The sequence below is a fragment of the Coffea arabica genome, chromosome 8e (genome assembly GCF_036785885.1).
Source record: "Coffea arabica cultivar ET-39 chromosome 8e, Coffea Arabica ET-39 HiFi, whole genome shotgun sequence".
Taxonomy (NCBI): domain Eukaryota; kingdom Viridiplantae; phylum Streptophyta; class Magnoliopsida; order Gentianales; family Rubiaceae; genus Coffea; species Coffea arabica.
This window is the reverse complement of record NC_092324.1, coordinates 53,119,012-53,136,807: the sequence shown is the minus strand read 5'-3', so window position 1 is coordinate 53,136,807 and position 17,796 is coordinate 53,119,012. Positions and strand designations below refer to the sequence as shown.

Genomic DNA, 17,796 nt, shown 5'->3' with positions numbered 1-17,796 from the left:
CTAGAAAAATCATTTAAAAAACTATATTTACTCATAAAATTTATTTGCACAATTTTTTTGAATAAAGAAAAGGTGGAAAAACGTATAATTAAAAGAAATTAAAACCCTAGAAATTAAGAAAATTACGGGTCCTCACAACTAACCTAATGGAGTCTAGAGTTTCTTAACCCAAATCAAATTTTTGCTAGAAACCAACCAATCAAATGAAGCAATTTATCAAACACAACCACTACAAATCAATTTCTCACTCAAAGCAACTAAGGAAAGCATTAAAGCAAGAAACCCTAAATTTTCTCTTCTTGATCGAATTTCCAACAGCAAAACAACACTAAAATTAACCATGAAACTTCAATATAAACATCAAATCCACCATATAAATCCATAATCATAACATACTACATCATTTCCATAGCTTAGAGAGTAAAACCCCAAACTTTCTCTTTTAAAGAAGATAACATACCTTCAAGTGAGTTAGGTAGAATATCAATCTTTGACAATCAAGCTCTTAAGTTGTTCCCACAAGATCCAAAGGCAAGATGAAAGCTAAAATTTGAAGATTTTTGAAGAATTTTCTCTTCTTTTTCACTCTCTCAATCTCGGCTCTTCTCTCCCTCTCTTGCTCTCCAAGTTTGTCTTGTTTGTCTTGTGATTATTTCATAATCTCTTCTTGAAAATCAAGAATTCTAAAACATAAGAAGAGTATTTAAAGTAATCAGAAATCTTATCAAGTTCAGGATTCACATTATTAACCATAAGCTTGCCATTCTTTCGAAAATTCAGGTTATATATATATTTTCTTCGTGTAAAGCATGGACAAATTCAAGTGTGAGACTACTCCAATATACAATCAAGGGGGAAAAACTTAGTTTAGAAATTGTTATCCTTGTTTTAACCCATCATATGTCAAATTAATCAATTCATCAGTTATTCACAAATTTTCAAATTTGAAATTCAAGCAAAATTCACATTTTTACCAAAATCGAAAACTATACATATTTAAAGCATATATATCTTATTTCCACTCATCGCTTGCAAATAAAACTAGTACATCCTAGTTTTCCTTAAAATCCCAAAGCAGAATTTCTTTAGAAGGTATGTGGCAAAAAAAATGCATTTTATGCCTTTGGTATATTTTTCTTGGTTCAAATCATCACACATGGAGTTTGACTATCAAATCTCGGTCTCTTATCCTCCATAGCCAGTACTGATAATTATCCCAATTCTTTCTACACTTACAAATATAATGATAATTCAAATTTATCCAATCTTTCACTACAAATCTCTCATCCTATATCTTCCTTCAATATAACATCACACCTAATTCCTCAGTTTCTTCTGCAAGTCCCAAATAAGAACTCCCAAATAATCAATTTCTTTAACCCCTAAGATACAATAGATCCTTGTTCACATAATATTCAAATTAATCCCACAGTCAGGCATCCAAAATTTCAAACTTAGGATACACTACAGAGATCGGACACCTAGACTCTGATACCAATTGTAACGACCCCATTTTCCCCTAAGGCGAACCAGAGGGGTCAACGGGCCGCCTGCCCAGCTCTCGCCAGGACTCGATCAATCACTACAGTTCTCCAATAAATTATAATATAAATCTTGTATTTTACATTAAATCCTTCAAGAATTACATATCACAAACGCAGCTGAATGTACACGTACATCCATTCAAGTCCAATCAATTAATACAAACCCTAACACTAAGCTATTACACAAGAGGCAATCCAAATTCAAATCGTACATGGTATAATCCATCCATTCCAATTTCCAAACAGTCACCCTAATCCAACAATTACACAAACGAACCCAAATCTAAACTATACAAGTTACATGCCATCCGGTCATACATATAACGTAATACAAGCGCTTCCTTGGCCTCGATCCCTGTGGGGAGAAGAAAAACATTTGGGGGTGAGCTATAAGCTCAGCGAGTGAACAGTAAAATCAGTAATCAAATATTTTCCACAATAAAGCATTTAATGGATATCATGAACTAGCGATCAAATGTACGTATGATGCTCTTTGAAGCCAGTGAAATCCCTGTACTTAGATATCCAACGCTCCCTTAGATCAAGTAACAGATAAACAGGTATAAGGAGCCATCGTGCTCCAAGAAATGCGCAAACAGTAGTGGAGACATTGGTTCTAAGCACAAGATTTTCCCAAGATCTCATCGGAGCCAAAATGTTATGGCACACACACATACACAATGAGATGCAGTCGTGTAACCAATGCAAGAATTATTTCAAAAGTAACTTTCGGAGTAATAGTTAAGGTTCACTCACCCAAACACAGCTCAGGAACCATCCATCGTACCTCATTGGCTTGTTCAAGTCGGAGTCCTAAATTACAAATAGCAGGTCAAATAAAAGGAATTCTAACTTAACAAGTTCCTGCCACCTTTTGGCATTTTAATCACAAGTGAAACTACGCTTATCCGGTGGACACAAATCTTATGGCGTTACGAAGCTAAAACATAAACCAACATTTCTTATGAAGACCTCCAAGGCCAACATGAAATACTCCACAAAATAACCCACATGTCCACCACAAACCATTAATTATCCATTACTAGAACCAAAAATAACTTGTATAATCAACTCACCTCAAATTCAAGAGAGCTACCAAACTAAAGCTTCCCCTTCAAAACCAATCCACCAAAAGCTTTAAACCACCATAGTGCACCCTTGTGTGGAGTAGCTTCCAAAACCATTGGTTAAAACTCAAGATTTTGGGCAAAGATTGAAATTAGGAAATTTGGGAGTTTTCTCTCTATGAAGCTCGGTTGAGCAGGGGAAGAAAAATGAGATATTTTTGGCAAAACAATGAGATAATAGGGAAGAAAAAGGCAGCCGGTCAAAGCTGACCGGCTGTGACACGTCACAATCCGGCCGGAATCTGGCCGGATTTCCGGCCGGATTCCTGGCCGGATACAAGGCAGTGAGTTCCTCAATTTTTTTTCAAAACGGCTAGGCAATCCGGCTAGCTATCCGGCCAGAAACTGGCCGGATTTCCGGCCGGATTTGGCCCCTGCCTTTTTTCGAAAATTGTTTTTTCTTTTCCAAGCTGAAAAACGGTGCTATTCCACTCGTCCAACAAAAACTTGTATAAAAGGAAACCCTCCTTTGGTCGGGGCGTCACAGTAAAGTGAAAATATTGCAAAGAAATTGAGCTTAATTACCTTGCCTTTGAACCAAAATAGCTTGCAGAATTGCTAGTTGAGTTGTCTCAAAGCTACAATTAGTTCACTGATGGAGAAGCAAATCCAACCGAGGAAATCCAGTTTATTCACCTTTCGCAAAATGACCTAAAACTTAAAAGAAATTTTAGTTTAGTATTTACTGCAGAGATAAATTTAAGAAACAAACCTAAGAATCTATTAAGAAACAAACACAAAATTGAGATTGCTAGGTATATGCCTCACCATTTTCCTTTGAGAATCGACTTATACTATTTCTACAATAGAGAGTAAAGATGAAGGAGGTGGAATTAGGCTTTAGAAAGAAAAAGAAGGATTAATCGATCAGGAATTAGGAATCGAAGGTATTTCTACATCATTAGGAATCGAAGGGAATTGAGAGATGGAAGAGAGAACGTCGTTTGCTTTCAGATTTAGGAATTGAGAAGTGGAATTGATTTAGGAATTGAGACTTTGCTTTTAGTTTGGCATTTAGGTATATTTAGAACCTCGTTTCTTTTTCTTTTTTTTTTGGGCTTTATTAAAGCTATGTCATTTTTATGCAAAAATTATGAACATTGTGAAATTTGCTGCACTTTCTCTTGTGCCGCAGCAAAAGCATAGCAAAAAGCCTGTCCTCTTGTAGTTTGGTCCTGATTGTGCTCTCAAGGAAGCATACGGCATACGTTGTGCAGATCCCTCTGGTGATTCCATCAATGGTTTAAGCTCATATCTGGGGCTTCAACCTGGACAAAGCTCTCAAAAACTCGGAGAGGTGCTGGAAGTCTCCCTGAGAGCCCAAACTATAGTCATCAATTACCCACTTTCTCAAATCTGCTCAGTGGATGGGCCAATGATTGATGAGTCTTTATTGAAGAGTTCCTTTTCTCAAGTTCCTTTCTTTGTTTCCAGAGAACACAACAAACTGATGCATCTTGGATGTGGTAATGCCCTCCTAAAATTGATAGATGGCAGTCAACAGATCTTTTCTGGTTGCACCTCAATGTGTAACAGCACCACAACAATTACCGGTTGCTATGGCATCAATTGTTGTCAGGCAAGCGTTCCATACTACCTCAGCCAATATAGTTTGCAGTTAACTACCTCGCAGAACTTTACATCTAGTACCTGTGTTTATGCCTTCTTGGTTGACCAAAATTGGAAGTTAAAGAGTTGTATCAACCCTCCAAAAGTACGTCTGATAAATGCTCCTGTTGTGTGGTCCTGGCCTCTGAATCATTCTGAAATTAAAACCATCTCAGGGTGCAGTCCCAAAAAGATCTCCCTTCAGCTAGAATCCAGCAGTATTACCACTTATCAGTATGAATGTAGTACCTTAGGAGATGATATTTGGTTTTATCAAATCAATCCATGCCAAGATGGCGCCTGTAAACATGGTGAGTATTTAAGAGAATGGATTTATTATATATTATTATTCCTCTCCCTAAAAGATTGTCCTTTTTTGAATATTCTCTAAAACTTGTTTCTTCTGAATCTTTGTTTCTTTGTCAAAGCTGTTAGGTCTAGCCCAAGAAATTGACGAAAACGATTTTTGACAATCCCAAAAGACAAATAACAAAACAAAAATAAATGAAATAGGAACACAGGAATTTACGTGATCCGGTCAAATTGATCTATGTTTATGGGCGGAGGAGAAGCAATATTTTACTATGAAGAAGAGAGCACAAAAATGTCTTAAGAAAGTGTTTTTATACCCAACATACCTAATATTCAAAATACAAGAGAACCCAAAAATATTTTACTGAACAAAAGGTTTAATGACTTAAAGGCCGAAATACCCCACTAAATCTCTCTTGGTTTGGTGCACTTAATTCTATTACAGGCCCATTATATTTATAAGCAACTAAGGGAAACGCTCCCTTATACAAATAGCAATGTGGGACAAAGCCACTTTAACAAATCTCTACCTTGGTGTGTCTCCAACATTGATAATAGCAAATCTGCTCTAACTTTTCCACATAAGTCCCAATATACCTAAATCACCAACAACGAACTCCAATCAAGTCCCTTGTTTGAACTTGTAAACTGGAAGAGGTTTCGCAAACATGTTAGCAGGATTTTCTTTGGTACTGATTTTTTGAACAAGGACTTTTCTCTTAGCAATAGTATCTCGAATGAAATAAAATTTTACATCAATGTGCTTCATCCTCTCATGATACAATTGGTCTTTAGTCAAATGAATGACATTTTGACTATCAGAGTAAATAGTAGTAACACCTTGATGTAGATTGAATTTACCAAACAACCCTTCAATCACGAAACTTCTTTGATTGCCTCGGTCATGTCTATATATTCTGCCTCGGTCATGTCAATCATGAAACTTCTAGATAAAGTTACAATAGATTGTAAAGTAGTTTTCCACCTAACTGTATAACTACCAATACAAAATATGTAACCTAAAAGTGATATTCTTCTGTCAAGATCCCTGACATAGTCAGAGTTTACAAAACTAACCAAAGTATTATTATTTCTCCCAAACCCCAATCAACAGTTAGAAGTTCCTCGCAAGTATCTGAGAATTCACTTCATAGCTTGCCAATGCACTTTTCCAGGACAAGACATATATCTGCTAACTAAACAGACTGCTTGTGTAATATCTATATAAGTGCAAATCATTGCATACATAATACTGTTGACTACACTGAAATAAGGAACCTGTGCCTCATACTCTTCTTCTTTAACTGACTATGGTGATTGAGTAGCAGATAGTCGAAAATGACTAACAAGAGAAGTGATCACAGGTTTAGCATCTTTTATGCCAAACTTCTCTGAGACATTTTCAAGGTAATTTTCTTGGGTCAAGAGTAGCTTTTCAACTCCTTGGTCTCTCTTGATCTCCATGCCAAGAATTTTTTTAATTGCTCCCAAATGTTTCATTTCAAATTCGCTACTTAATTGTAATTTCGAAGTGTGAAAATTTGACAAATTCCTGACAGCAATGAGCATGTCGTCAACATAAAATAGCAACTAAATGAAAAGAACTATCATTTAATTTTCAGAAATAAACACAACTATCATACATACTTCTTGAATAATCATGATCTAACATAAAAGTATCAAACCTCTTATACACTGTTTTGGAAACTATTTCAATCTATATAAGGATCTCTTCAGTAAACAAACATGGTCTTCCTTTTCTTCAACTTCAAATCCCCGAGTTTGTTTCATATAAATGTTCTCTTCAAGTTCACAATGTAAGAAAGTTGTTTTAACATTAAGTTGCTCCAACTCCAAATCATATATGGCAACTAAAACAAGCAAAACACAAGCAAAACACGAATAGAGTTATGCTTAGCAACAGGTGAAAATATTTCATTAAAATCAACATCTTGTACCTAATTATAGTTTTTTGCAACCAACCGTGCTTTGTACCTTGCATCTTCGACCCCTGGAATACCTTCTTTATTCTTGAAGACCTATTTGCATCCAACAATTTTCTTATTTGAAGGCCGTTTCACAAGAACCCAAGTCCCATTTCAATGGAAAGATTTAATTTTTTCATTCATTGCAATCAACCACTTAGCAAAATTATCACAAGAAATTGCCCCTGACTAGGTAGTAGACTCACTAACTACATCAGTTTCTTCTACAACAAACAAAGCATATGCAATCAAATTTGCATATCTTTGTGGTGGTCGAATATCCCTTCTTGGTCTATCTTTGGTAATGAAACATTCTTCCTCTTCTGAATTATTTTCATCTGTACAATCAGATGCATTTACTGGCACTTGTTGAGTAGAAGGACCAGAACTACCAATCTTAATCTCTACATGCTTCTGCATACTATCATTTGATTGATAAGAACTGGAGGACCCTTTCTTGGAAAAAAATATAGAGAATTCATCAAAACTAACAGTTCTACTGATTTTAAATTTTAAAAATTTGAGATCAGGATACCATAATTTGTATCCATTCACCCCAAAAGCATACCCAAGAAAGATACACTTTTTAGTTCGGGATTCTAATTTTTCATCATTTATACACATATATGCTGGATATCCAAAAAATTTTAAATCAAAATAATCAGCAGAAGTATTTGACCAAACTTTCTCAGGAATTTTAAAATCAAGAGCAGTAGAACGAGTACGGTTATAACAAGTCATAGAAATCGCCTCTGTCCAAGAGTCTTTTGTCAATCCTGCATTAAAGATCATGTACCTCACTCTCTCCAAAAGCGTTTTGTTCATACATTTAGTCACACCATTTTGCTGAAGCGTCATCCTGACAGTGCGATGCCAAACAATCCCTTCATTCCTGCAAAATTCATCAAATTCTCTTGCACAAAATTTCATATCACTATCTATTCTAAGTCTCTTGATCTATTTATCTATTTGTTTTTCAATCAACACTATCCATTCTTTGAAAGTGAGGTAAACATCATTCTTATGTATAAGAAATAAACCCAAACTTTTCTTAAATAATCATCAATGAAAGTCAACATATACCTGATACCATCCTTTAGACAGAACACTAGGTGAATCCCATAAATATGAATGAATATAGTTAAGAGTACCTTTCGTCTTATGAATTACTGGTGAAGTAAAGCTAACTCTTTTATGCTTTTTAAAGACACAGTATTCACAAAATTCTAATCACCAGTACTCTGACCACAAAAAAGTTCCCTTTTGTTCAGTATGCCCAAACTTTTCTCACTCATATGTCCCAAACGCACATGCCACAATTTGGTGATGTCAGAATCAGATAAAGATGATGATGATGAAACTGCGACTGAACCTGTGATAGTAGATTCCTGCAAAATATATAAACTCCAAACCTGCAAACTTTCATTACAATGAGAGTACCTTTCGTATCGAAAAATTAAATCTGCATTAAAATTTAAGGAGTAGATTGACAGGGATATTATTGAAGAATTTTGTGGAGATCAGGCAGAAAGTCTAGTTATTAAGAGTAGAATCGAGAAAAAAGAATTTGACAATAGATTTAAATCTAAATCTGAATTCAAGCATAGAAATTTGGAGTACAATTATTGTCAAAAAATGGAGCACATTAAGATAAATTATTTTAAATTAAAAATTAGATTGAAACAAAAGAGAAAACCTAGTGAAAAAAATATTGAGACTGCCAAAACTGGTGCTGCAGTTGATGAGAATGAAGGAAATATTTTCTTTGTGACTAATGACAGGACAATATCTTAAAATAAATGGATTTTAGATTTGGAATGCTCTTATTACATGTGTCCTAATAGAAATTTATTTTTCACTTATGAATCTTATAATGGTAGAATTATTTTGATGGGCAATAATACCATTTGTGATGTTGTTGATAAGGTACAATTTGAATTAAAATGCATGATGGTATTGTGAGAATGGTCATTAATGTTAGACATGTTCTTGATTTGAAAAAATCTCATCTCTTTGGGTACCTTGGAGGTTCTTGGGTGCAAATACACAGCTGAATATGACGTTATGATCGCTATAACTGACTCCATTGAGTTCGCCGCCGTAGAATTCAACAGTTACACCTCCTTGTTCAACACTATACTTTGATTCTGCCCTTCTAAAAGGAACATCCACTCTAACAATTCCGTCATAAAAATGGAATCTATGTTCTCCAAGTTCATAATAATAGAATCAAATTTATCAAGATGTGAAGTATAAATGTAATTTTAGTCATGTGAAGCATATACAGATTTTGCTTTAAATAAAACCTATTCTCAATCGTTTTCTTCATGTAAAAGGCCTTAACTTTATCCCACATGGCTTTTGCTAAATTCTCAGTGGCTACCTCCTGCAAAATCTCATCAAAGAGATTTAAAATAATACTAGACCGAGTCTTCTTATCCATCTCAGCAAAATTTGCATCTGTCAAATTCTCTGACTTTTTCTCAATTCCCTGTGTCGCTAAATCAACTCCGTCTTAAACCAAAATGGCTTCCATCTTGAACTGCCACATCCTGAAGTTGATATTTTTATCGAATTTTTCGACAATAGTCTTTGTTATTGTCATTGTTGTCACAAAATTCAAAACCTCCGAAGAATCTCTAATACCAATTTGTTGGATATGGCCCCAGAAAATTGACGAAAAGGATTTTTGGTAACCTCAAAAGAAAAATAAAAAAAAATAAATAAAATAGGAACACAAGAATTTATGTGGTTCACTTAAATTGACCTACATCTATGGGTAGAGAAAGAGCAATATTTTATTATGAAGAAGAGAGTACAAAAATGTTTTAGAAAAGTGTTCCTAGACTCAAAACATCTAATACTTAAAATACAAGAGAGCCCAAAAATATTTTACTAAACAAAAGGTTTGATGATCCAAAGGCTCAAACAAACAACTAAATCTCTCTTGATTTGGTGCACTTATAAGGCAATGTGGGACAAAGCCACTTTAACAAAAGCCATTGCCGAAATCAAGTGCAAGGGGAACAGGACAGCAATTATTACTGGTAAGTCATCCATCCCTTTTGTAATTTCATTCATAGTACACGAAAAGTAGTCAGAAATGGTCTTCCATGGAATTAGTGTTTAATGTTATCTTTTATAGTGATGGTGTTGCAGATGATGATAAGGTGTCTGTTATGTGTGTCTTGATTGTGATATTTAGTATTAACCTAATCGAGAATTTACATAGATACTACTGTACGAGCTAGCATGTTGATTCTTTTGATCACAACTTTTTTGTTTGTACAACATGGTGAAGAAGATACACGAAAATAAGCGCAATGAGAAGCTTTTTAGAAAAATGTTGAAAGTGCTAAAACAGCAGTAACCTGCTGAGGATATTGAAAATGCAAAGCTTACACTGCTAAGGAATTGAGCAACGCCTGTAGAAAAAAATTTAACCAAACATTATTATATTAGTGTAGCCACGTGTCATTAATTAATTGGTTAGTGGAGTTGGAGTTGTATGGGATTATTCCTTTACTACTGGTGTTAGAGGTCTAGTAGTGTACTAGTTAAAAAGCCAATAGGGCTTATAGTGCCACAGCTTTGTGTCGTTTTCTTTTCATATGAAACAAAAAGGCCGCAGCCTCATTAGATGAATGGCTGAAGAATTTCCTTTGCCTCTATATTATTTTTCTTGATTCTTTCTGTGGGTTTAAGTGTGTTTATTTGTTTGAATCCATCAGAGTGGCATTAGAGATATAGTAAATTATGGCAAACTCTAATTGCAATATTGTTTGTTCTGTCTAAAAACTCAAAATAAAGGTGAAGTTCAATTTTTGACAGAAACAAATAATAGTTCATCTCAAGACATGTAAATTACATCAATATATTGAATCTACACTTGCTCAGGACGCTAGTGAGAATGATAAGGCCAAAGATAGTTTGGCTTTAAGTGTCTTCTTGAAGCATGCAGATAATTTGTAAATAGACTTTATAAACCATTTATTGGAGAAAATTTCTACGTCTATACTTGGTTGAAACCTCCAAAAGTCAAAGATTGTAGCCTGACCACCCAAAAATGGCTTCACTAATTCAACTTGTATGACTATTCGTTAAGATACTTGTGCTGAGTAAGTCAAAAATTTTAAACTAGTTGATTAAATCATCTCCAAACTTGAATATCAATTAGTGAAATCTCTATCAAAAGCCAAAATACAGTCGGGCAAAATTTTTGTCAAAAGCTGAAATAAGGCAGTGACTAGTCAGGGTATTTTGATTATTTTTCATCTTACAGATATCCAAATGAGTTGATTTTTGATGCATCGGAAAACTAATTCAAAGAACTACAACTTTCATGTTTGGTGTAAGAGTTAATTCAGCTTACATCATCAAGAAAATTGCCGTTGAAATTAGTCCAAAAATAAAATAAAATTGAATTTTGAACAGAAAGTGCAAAACTGCAAAAGAGGAAGAGCCGCGAGGCAGATCTACGAGGTATCGTAGATCCACCTTGCAAATCCCTGACTATGTGCTACAAGTTGATTCTACAACTTGCACTTATTTTACACTACTTTTTGAACCATTTTTTCTCATAAAATCCGGCTAGATCCAGCAAACTTGAGTTGAAAAAATGAAGAACAATTCTATGACAACATTATGAGTACATTTTCTTTTTCAAAAACATCTATAGATACCTCTTATATCTCATTGATTTGAAGTATCTTGTGGCATCTTCTAAGGATGAATTAGTATAAAGAAGTAGAGTAGAAGTAGAAGTACAAATTAGTTTTAACTCTAGTTTCATATTGTGAGTTTCAAAATTAGTTTAAGAGTTTTGCAAGGGAAGTAAGAGCATTTTTGTACCAAACTTATTTGTGAGATTAACTTATGAAGGTATTCAATGATTCAACTTTCAAAACATTGAATAAGAATTCTTCTTCCTAAACTTTGTTCTTGTTCTTATTTGTCTTGTTTAGTTACAAGTTTGTTTCATATTTAGATGCTTTTAATTGATAGATGTCGAGATTGTATAATTAAAAATGCCTATTTGAAAAAAAATATGAATTTTGTAAATAGTGGTGAGCAGGGTAGAATCCATAGAGATTGGAGAGAATTAGTTTTTTCTAGAATTCAAGGTATGGGGGATTTTTATAAAATGAAAATAATAACAATAAAAAAAACTAAAATAACAATGTGCTAAAATTGAATCAAAATAACTTCAAAAATAGTTCACTTAATTGGTCATCGATGCAATGATAATTTGGTCTTTTAACTAATAAATAAGTTATAACTGTCAAACAAGCGATAACAGTCAATTTCTTCTTACTGTATTGGTGATTAAAGTACGGCCATTAACCACTATCCTAATGAAGAAATAACCCTAAGTACGATCTTAGAATTCAATTTCCTAATTGCCTTAAGAATTAGAGAAATCCTGTTCTAACCAAATAACGCGCTATGAGGGTTATTTTAAATTAATCCATATATTCTCCTGACACAAATTCAATCATACCAGTTACCACTAATTTAAAGCAATCAAATAATTATGAATTTAACTGCTTTAATTGATTTTAGGTTATTAGATCAATTTAATATCGGACCAAAATATTCAAATAATATAAAAATCATAAAAAATTAAATCAGAAAACATACGAATACAAGTAAATAATTAATTTGATCTCACAATTTTAGATAAACCAAATCTTCTATTGTTTTTTGACTAGAAAGGGAAGTTTAGTTCATCGTCATGGAAAAAAACCACGCGCAAAATATTTGAGTTTATTCCTACAGCCATTCTCCAAAAATGCGATGAAAAAGAAAAGGAAAGATGCATGTTTGTTTCTTGTGAAAAGAAGAAAAACTACCTACTATTAGGCTCGTTCCGAGAAAAAAGAAAAGATAAAGCAAACGATAATGCCTTTCTGCTCTTGTTTCCTATTACTACTAAACTACTTCTTCCAATTTCTAGTTTATGAATTCATCAACAATGGAACACTTTTTGATCATGTGCAAAACAAAGCCAAGGCCTCAGTTCTATGCTGGGATACTCGTTTGAGGATAGCCATAGAAACTGCAGGGGCACTTTCATATTTGCATTCTGTTGCTTCTCCTCCTATTGTTGATCTAGACATGAAGTCGGTCAACATACTCCTAGATGATAAATACACAGCGAAAGTGTCAGACTTTGGAACATCAAGATTGGTACCCATGATTTAATGTGAGATACCAATGATGGTGCAAGGAACAATTGGCTACTTAGACCCTGAGTACCTGCAGACTAGTCAATTAACTGAGAAGAGTGATGTCTATAGCTTTGAGGTTGTTCTTGTGGAGCTATTGACAGGAGAGAAGGTACTGTGCTTTGATAGATCTGCAAGAGAGAGAAGTCTGGCAAGTTATTTCTTTCTTCAATAAAGGATAACCATTTGTTTGAAGTTCTGGATGATAATATCGACACTGAAAGAAATGCTGAGCAACTGAAAGAAGTTGCTATGCTAGCTAAAAGATGCTTAAATGTCAAGGGGGAAGATAGGCCAACCATGAAAGAAGTAGCATTGGAATTAGAAGAAATGAGTCTATCAACGAGGCATTCGAGGGTTCTGTTGAATTCAAAACCTAAATTGTAGACTTTTTCAAGTCACAATTGTTGAATTTGTGGCATCAATTTCTATTCCACATCGGTAGAGTTGAGAGCTTGGGTAAGGGCTTGAGAGTTATAGCAAATCAATTCAATTACACCAAACACCAACAAAAGAATTACACCAAAAAGGATTTTGTAATTCTTTTGTAATTCTTTCTTCTCCCAAATTTATAAAAGCGGGTAGCTTGAGTGGTGCTCGGAGATTAGGCAAAATTTGCCGAACTCCGTTATCAATTTTTCGGATGCGTTCTTTCCTTATCTCTTTTATTTATTCCCCACTTATTTAGTAGTTTCTTTTCTATTGAAATATAGTATTCAATATATTTGTCTATATTTGTCGGGTATATTTGTAGTGTTTTATACGATTCATTTGGGTGTATTTTCTTATTCGTGTGTATGTAATAGTTATGTATACACGAGTGTTATTCTTGATTTTGATGATCACAAAGCACTTTGAAATGTTTATCTAATTCTCTTCAAATATAAGTGTTTTGCTTTTAAGAGAATCAGGTACAAAAGTTGTCAAGGAAAGAAAATCAACCAAAAGAAGAAGCAAAAACAGGGCACTCATGTCGGACGTCCTAAAGGAAGCTGTCGGACGTCCGAAAGAATGAAGAACATCAAGAAGGAAACTCTGTCGGACGCTCGTAAGGAAGCATCGGACGTCCGGGAGGATCGGACGCACGCTTCGGACGCACATCGATCGCATCGGACGTCCGAGAAATTCTGCAAAGTTTTGATGACTCTCTGACGACGTTCGGAAGCAGATGCTGTCGGACGATAATATCCCATCGGACGTCCGAACGACAACTTGGCTGATTTTCGGACGATGGGATCGGGCGGTGATTCATCTGTCGGACGTCCGACGGCCCCAACGGCTAGCTGACTCTTCATCTGCCTACTATCCGTTGGAAGCATTATTGAAGCCCATTTTTGGTTCCCTTTAAATACAAACGATTCTGAACCAGTGAGTGACTTTTGCACACTTTGTTTACAAGATCTCAAGAGATATTTTAGCTAGAAAATAGTCTCCAAAACTAGATTTGTTCTCCAAGTGGTGTGAATTTCTTGTGAGCATTTCTCTTGTGGTTGAAAGTTTCATTAGTGTAGCTTTGTTGAGGGTTATCTGAGTGATTGTAAAACTTTTTAGCTTGACTAAGTGAGACTTAGGGCAAGGAGGAAGTGCTCCCTCCATTGTACATCTAGTTGATCATCTTTCATCAAAGAGAAGTTGCTCAATCTAGTGATTGGTCTTCAAGTTTGAGGAAAGCTTGGTAGACAATCGGTTTGATATTCTATCTTATTTTTTTTGTTTAATAAAATTTTCATTGCTTATCTATACTTGTTTTTCTAATCAACATTGCTCTCTTCTTCTGATCTACTTGGTTGATCATTACTAGAAAAGAAGGTAAATTTTTATTAAAGAAAAAGTGCATAAATTTGATTAAGATTTTAATCAACCTAATTCACCCCCCTCTTAGCTTGTTTTTGGGCCTTACAATTGGTATCAGAACTTGGTCTCCTAGAGATTAAGCTCAAGCGGCTTGGAGTAAAGATGACAACCAATCATGCCATGTTTGTTGAGGGACAATCGGTCACTAGGCCTCCCATGTTTACTGGTTCCAATTATATTAGCTGGAAAGAAAGGATGATTATCTTTTTGCAATCTATTGATATTAAGCTATGGTTTATTGTGAGTGAAGGACCGCATGAAGCTAACTTTCTTGATGCAGATACAGGTTTGCTTCGGCCAAAAACGAAAGCTGAAATGAATGCTCAAGATAGGACTAATCTCACATTGAATGCCAAAGCCATGAATGTTCTTTATAGTGCCCTAGATTCAAATGAATCAATTAGAGTAAAAGGCTGTAAATCGGCCAAAGAAATGTGGGATAAGCTAAGAGAAATCCATGAGGATGGTGATAGCGTGAGAGAACAGAAAAAGGCTATCTTAGTCACAAAGTATGAATCATTTAAAATTGAAACTCTTGAGGATATTGACAAAATGTATTGCAGGTTCAATGACTTGATCAAAGATCTCGAGGTGTTGGGCAAAGAGTACACCTTGGGAGAGAAGAACAGGAAAATTCTCAATGCATTAGGGGACAAAATTGAACTGCCAATTATGCATATCACTATATATATATATTTTTTTTTTTTTGTCTAAAACGGCAACAATTCATTCATCCAAAAACAGGTTACACATTCTGAAGCAACTGCTCCTCTACGTCTGCTTGAGCGCAGTCAAGCAACCAAACTGGAAAGTTAGCTTTCCAATCAACAGTAGCATCTAGCTTAAGAGCAAACTTAGCTAAAGAGTGACTAACAAAGTTGAAGTCCCTTCTAACAAAGGAAAACCAACATTCTTCAAAGTTATATTGTAGCAGTTTAATGTCCTGCAAGACAGTAGACGTAACAACATCTTCCATTCCCTTCTCAATCTTATCGATCACCACCTTACAGTCAGATTCTATAATAATTTTCTCCCAGCCTTCCATAGTAGCTTTTACCATTGCAGCTCTTATCGCCAATGCCTCTTCAAGTACAGGTACAGAGCAAGTGAATGAAGGACATGCCCAAGTAGCAATCAGTTTTCCTTCCCAGTCCCTAGCCACGATTCCCCAACCAGCTTTTCTGTTCTGCCGGTTCAATGCAGCATCAGTGTTTAGCTTGATCCACCCTTTGTCAGGGGCAGTCCATCTTCCTTTCTCCTTATTTAGTTGTTGTGGTTCCTTCTCTTCCTCACTTCCCTGTGCACAAACCCAATGTTGTATCCTGTTCTGAACTCACCTTCCCTCCTGTCAACCCAGGAACCCATCTATCCTTCCAGATGTCTATAGTTTTCCCATCTCCCACTCTGATCCTCATTTCTTCCTCCAGCAAATCCCTCGCACTCAGTAAGCTTCTCCAGCACCAAGAGTCAGTATTTTTCCTTTTCAGCTTCCAGATAGAGGTTCCTCTGAAATATTTAGCTTTAAGGACTTTACTCACAAGCAGATTTGGCCTAGTAAGAACTCTCCATAACTGCTTAGCCAGAAGAGCCACATTGAAGTTTTCTAAGTTTCTAAAACCCAAACCCCCATTTTGCTTAACATCAGATAACTTTCCCCAACCTAACCAATGCAACTTCCTCTCCTCTCCCTTACCTCCCCACCAAAACTTAGCCATTTCCCTCTCCATACCCCTGCATAACTCCTTAGTGAGCTTACAACATGACATCACATAAGCTGGAAGGGCCATAACCACTGATTTCAGTAACACTTCCTTCCCTGCCAAACTGAGTAGCTTTTCTTTCCAACCTGATATCCTACTAATCACCCTATCCTTTACAAAGTTAAACACTTGTGTTTTTGATCTACCAATTACCAGAGGTAACCCCAAGTACCTGCTCTGCTTAACCTCCTTCATCCATCTCAAATTCTCCAGCACCTTCAGTGTGACCCCCACTAGAACATTCTTGCTAAAGAACACTGAGGATTTCTCAGTATTGATTAGCTGTCCTGAAGCACCACCGTATAGCCTTAGAACCTCCATCAGCTGCCTTGCCTCCTCTTCTTTTGCCTTACAAAATATTAATGAGTCATCTGCAAAAAAGAGGTGAGACAATCTAGGACCCCCAGAAGACAGTTGAAGGTCTGTTAGTTTTCCTTGTCTGATTGCCTGGTTAAGCAGTACTGAGAAACCTTCTGCACAGATCAAAAATAAGAAAGGAGACAATGGGTCCCCCTGCCTTAACCCCCTAGATGGCTTGATGAATCCTTTCTTCTCCCCATTGACATTAACTGAGTAAGAAACACTGGAGACACACTCCATAATCCACCCCACCCACTGCTGGCAGAAGCCCATTCTCAACATTAACTTTTCTAAAAAAAACCATTCTACCCTATCATATGCTTTGGACATATCTAATTTAATAGCCATAAACCCTTCCCTGCCAGTTCTTTTGTTATTCAGAAAATGAATACATTCATGTGCCACAAGGATATTATCAAGAATTTGTCTACCAGGGACAAAAGCAGATTGAGTAGAACTAATGCAGCAATGGATAACATTTCTCAACCTACTAACCAAAATTTTGGAGATAACTTTGTATAAGACATTACACAGACTAATAGGCCTAAACTGAGTCATATCAACAGGGGAGTCAACTTTGGGAATTAGACAGATTAGTGTTTCATTGACAGCTCTAAGCAGATTGCCAGAATGAAAAAAACTCTGGACAGCATTAATCAGATCCAACTTTATATCAGGCCAGAATTTTTGAAAAAAAAGAGGGGTCATACCGTCAGGACCAGGTGACTTGTTTGGATGCATAGAAAAGACCGCTCTGTGAACCTCCTGCTCAGTCACTGGAAGAATGAGCTGCTTGTTCATCTGATTAGTTATAGACTGTGGTACCTCACTAAGAATTGCATCAACTCCCTGAGGTGACTCAGCAGCAAAAATCTCCTTGAAGTACTGGATTATTTCTGCACCAGTCTCCTCCTCATCCTTACACCACACCCCATCTCTCCTCCTGATAAGGCCAATCTTGTTCCTTTTCCTCCTTCCAGCCACACAGGCATGAAAATAGTTGGTATTCTTATCTCCCT

The 17,796-nt window shown here is 35.7% G+C and overlaps 1 protein-coding gene and 1 long non-coding RNA gene across 2 annotated transcripts; one reads left to right on the top strand and one right to left on the bottom strand.

Annotated features, from left to right (window-relative positions):
* Positions 1-1,606: 1,606 nt before the first annotated feature.
* On the bottom strand, positions 1,607-3,036 carry LOC140012599 (uncharacterized). The gene is made up of 3 exons (XR_011819785.1): positions 2,621-3,036; positions 2,301-2,357; positions 1,607-1,899 (listed from the first exon to the last, which is right to left on the bottom strand). It is a non-coding gene; the product is annotated as an uncharacterized lncRNA (long non-coding RNA).
* Positions 3,037-12,795: 9,759 nt separating this feature from the next.
* Positions 12,796-13,190, top strand: LOC140012845 (putative wall-associated receptor kinase-like 16). Its single transcript, XM_072061186.1, has 2 exons — positions 12,796-12,915; positions 12,981-13,190. The coding sequence occupies exons 1-2, from the start codon at positions 12,796-12,798 to the stop codon at positions 13,188-13,190; spliced, it is 330 nt and encodes a 109-aa protein (XP_071917287.1).
* The last annotated feature ends 4,606 nt before the right edge of the window (positions 13,191-17,796 follow it).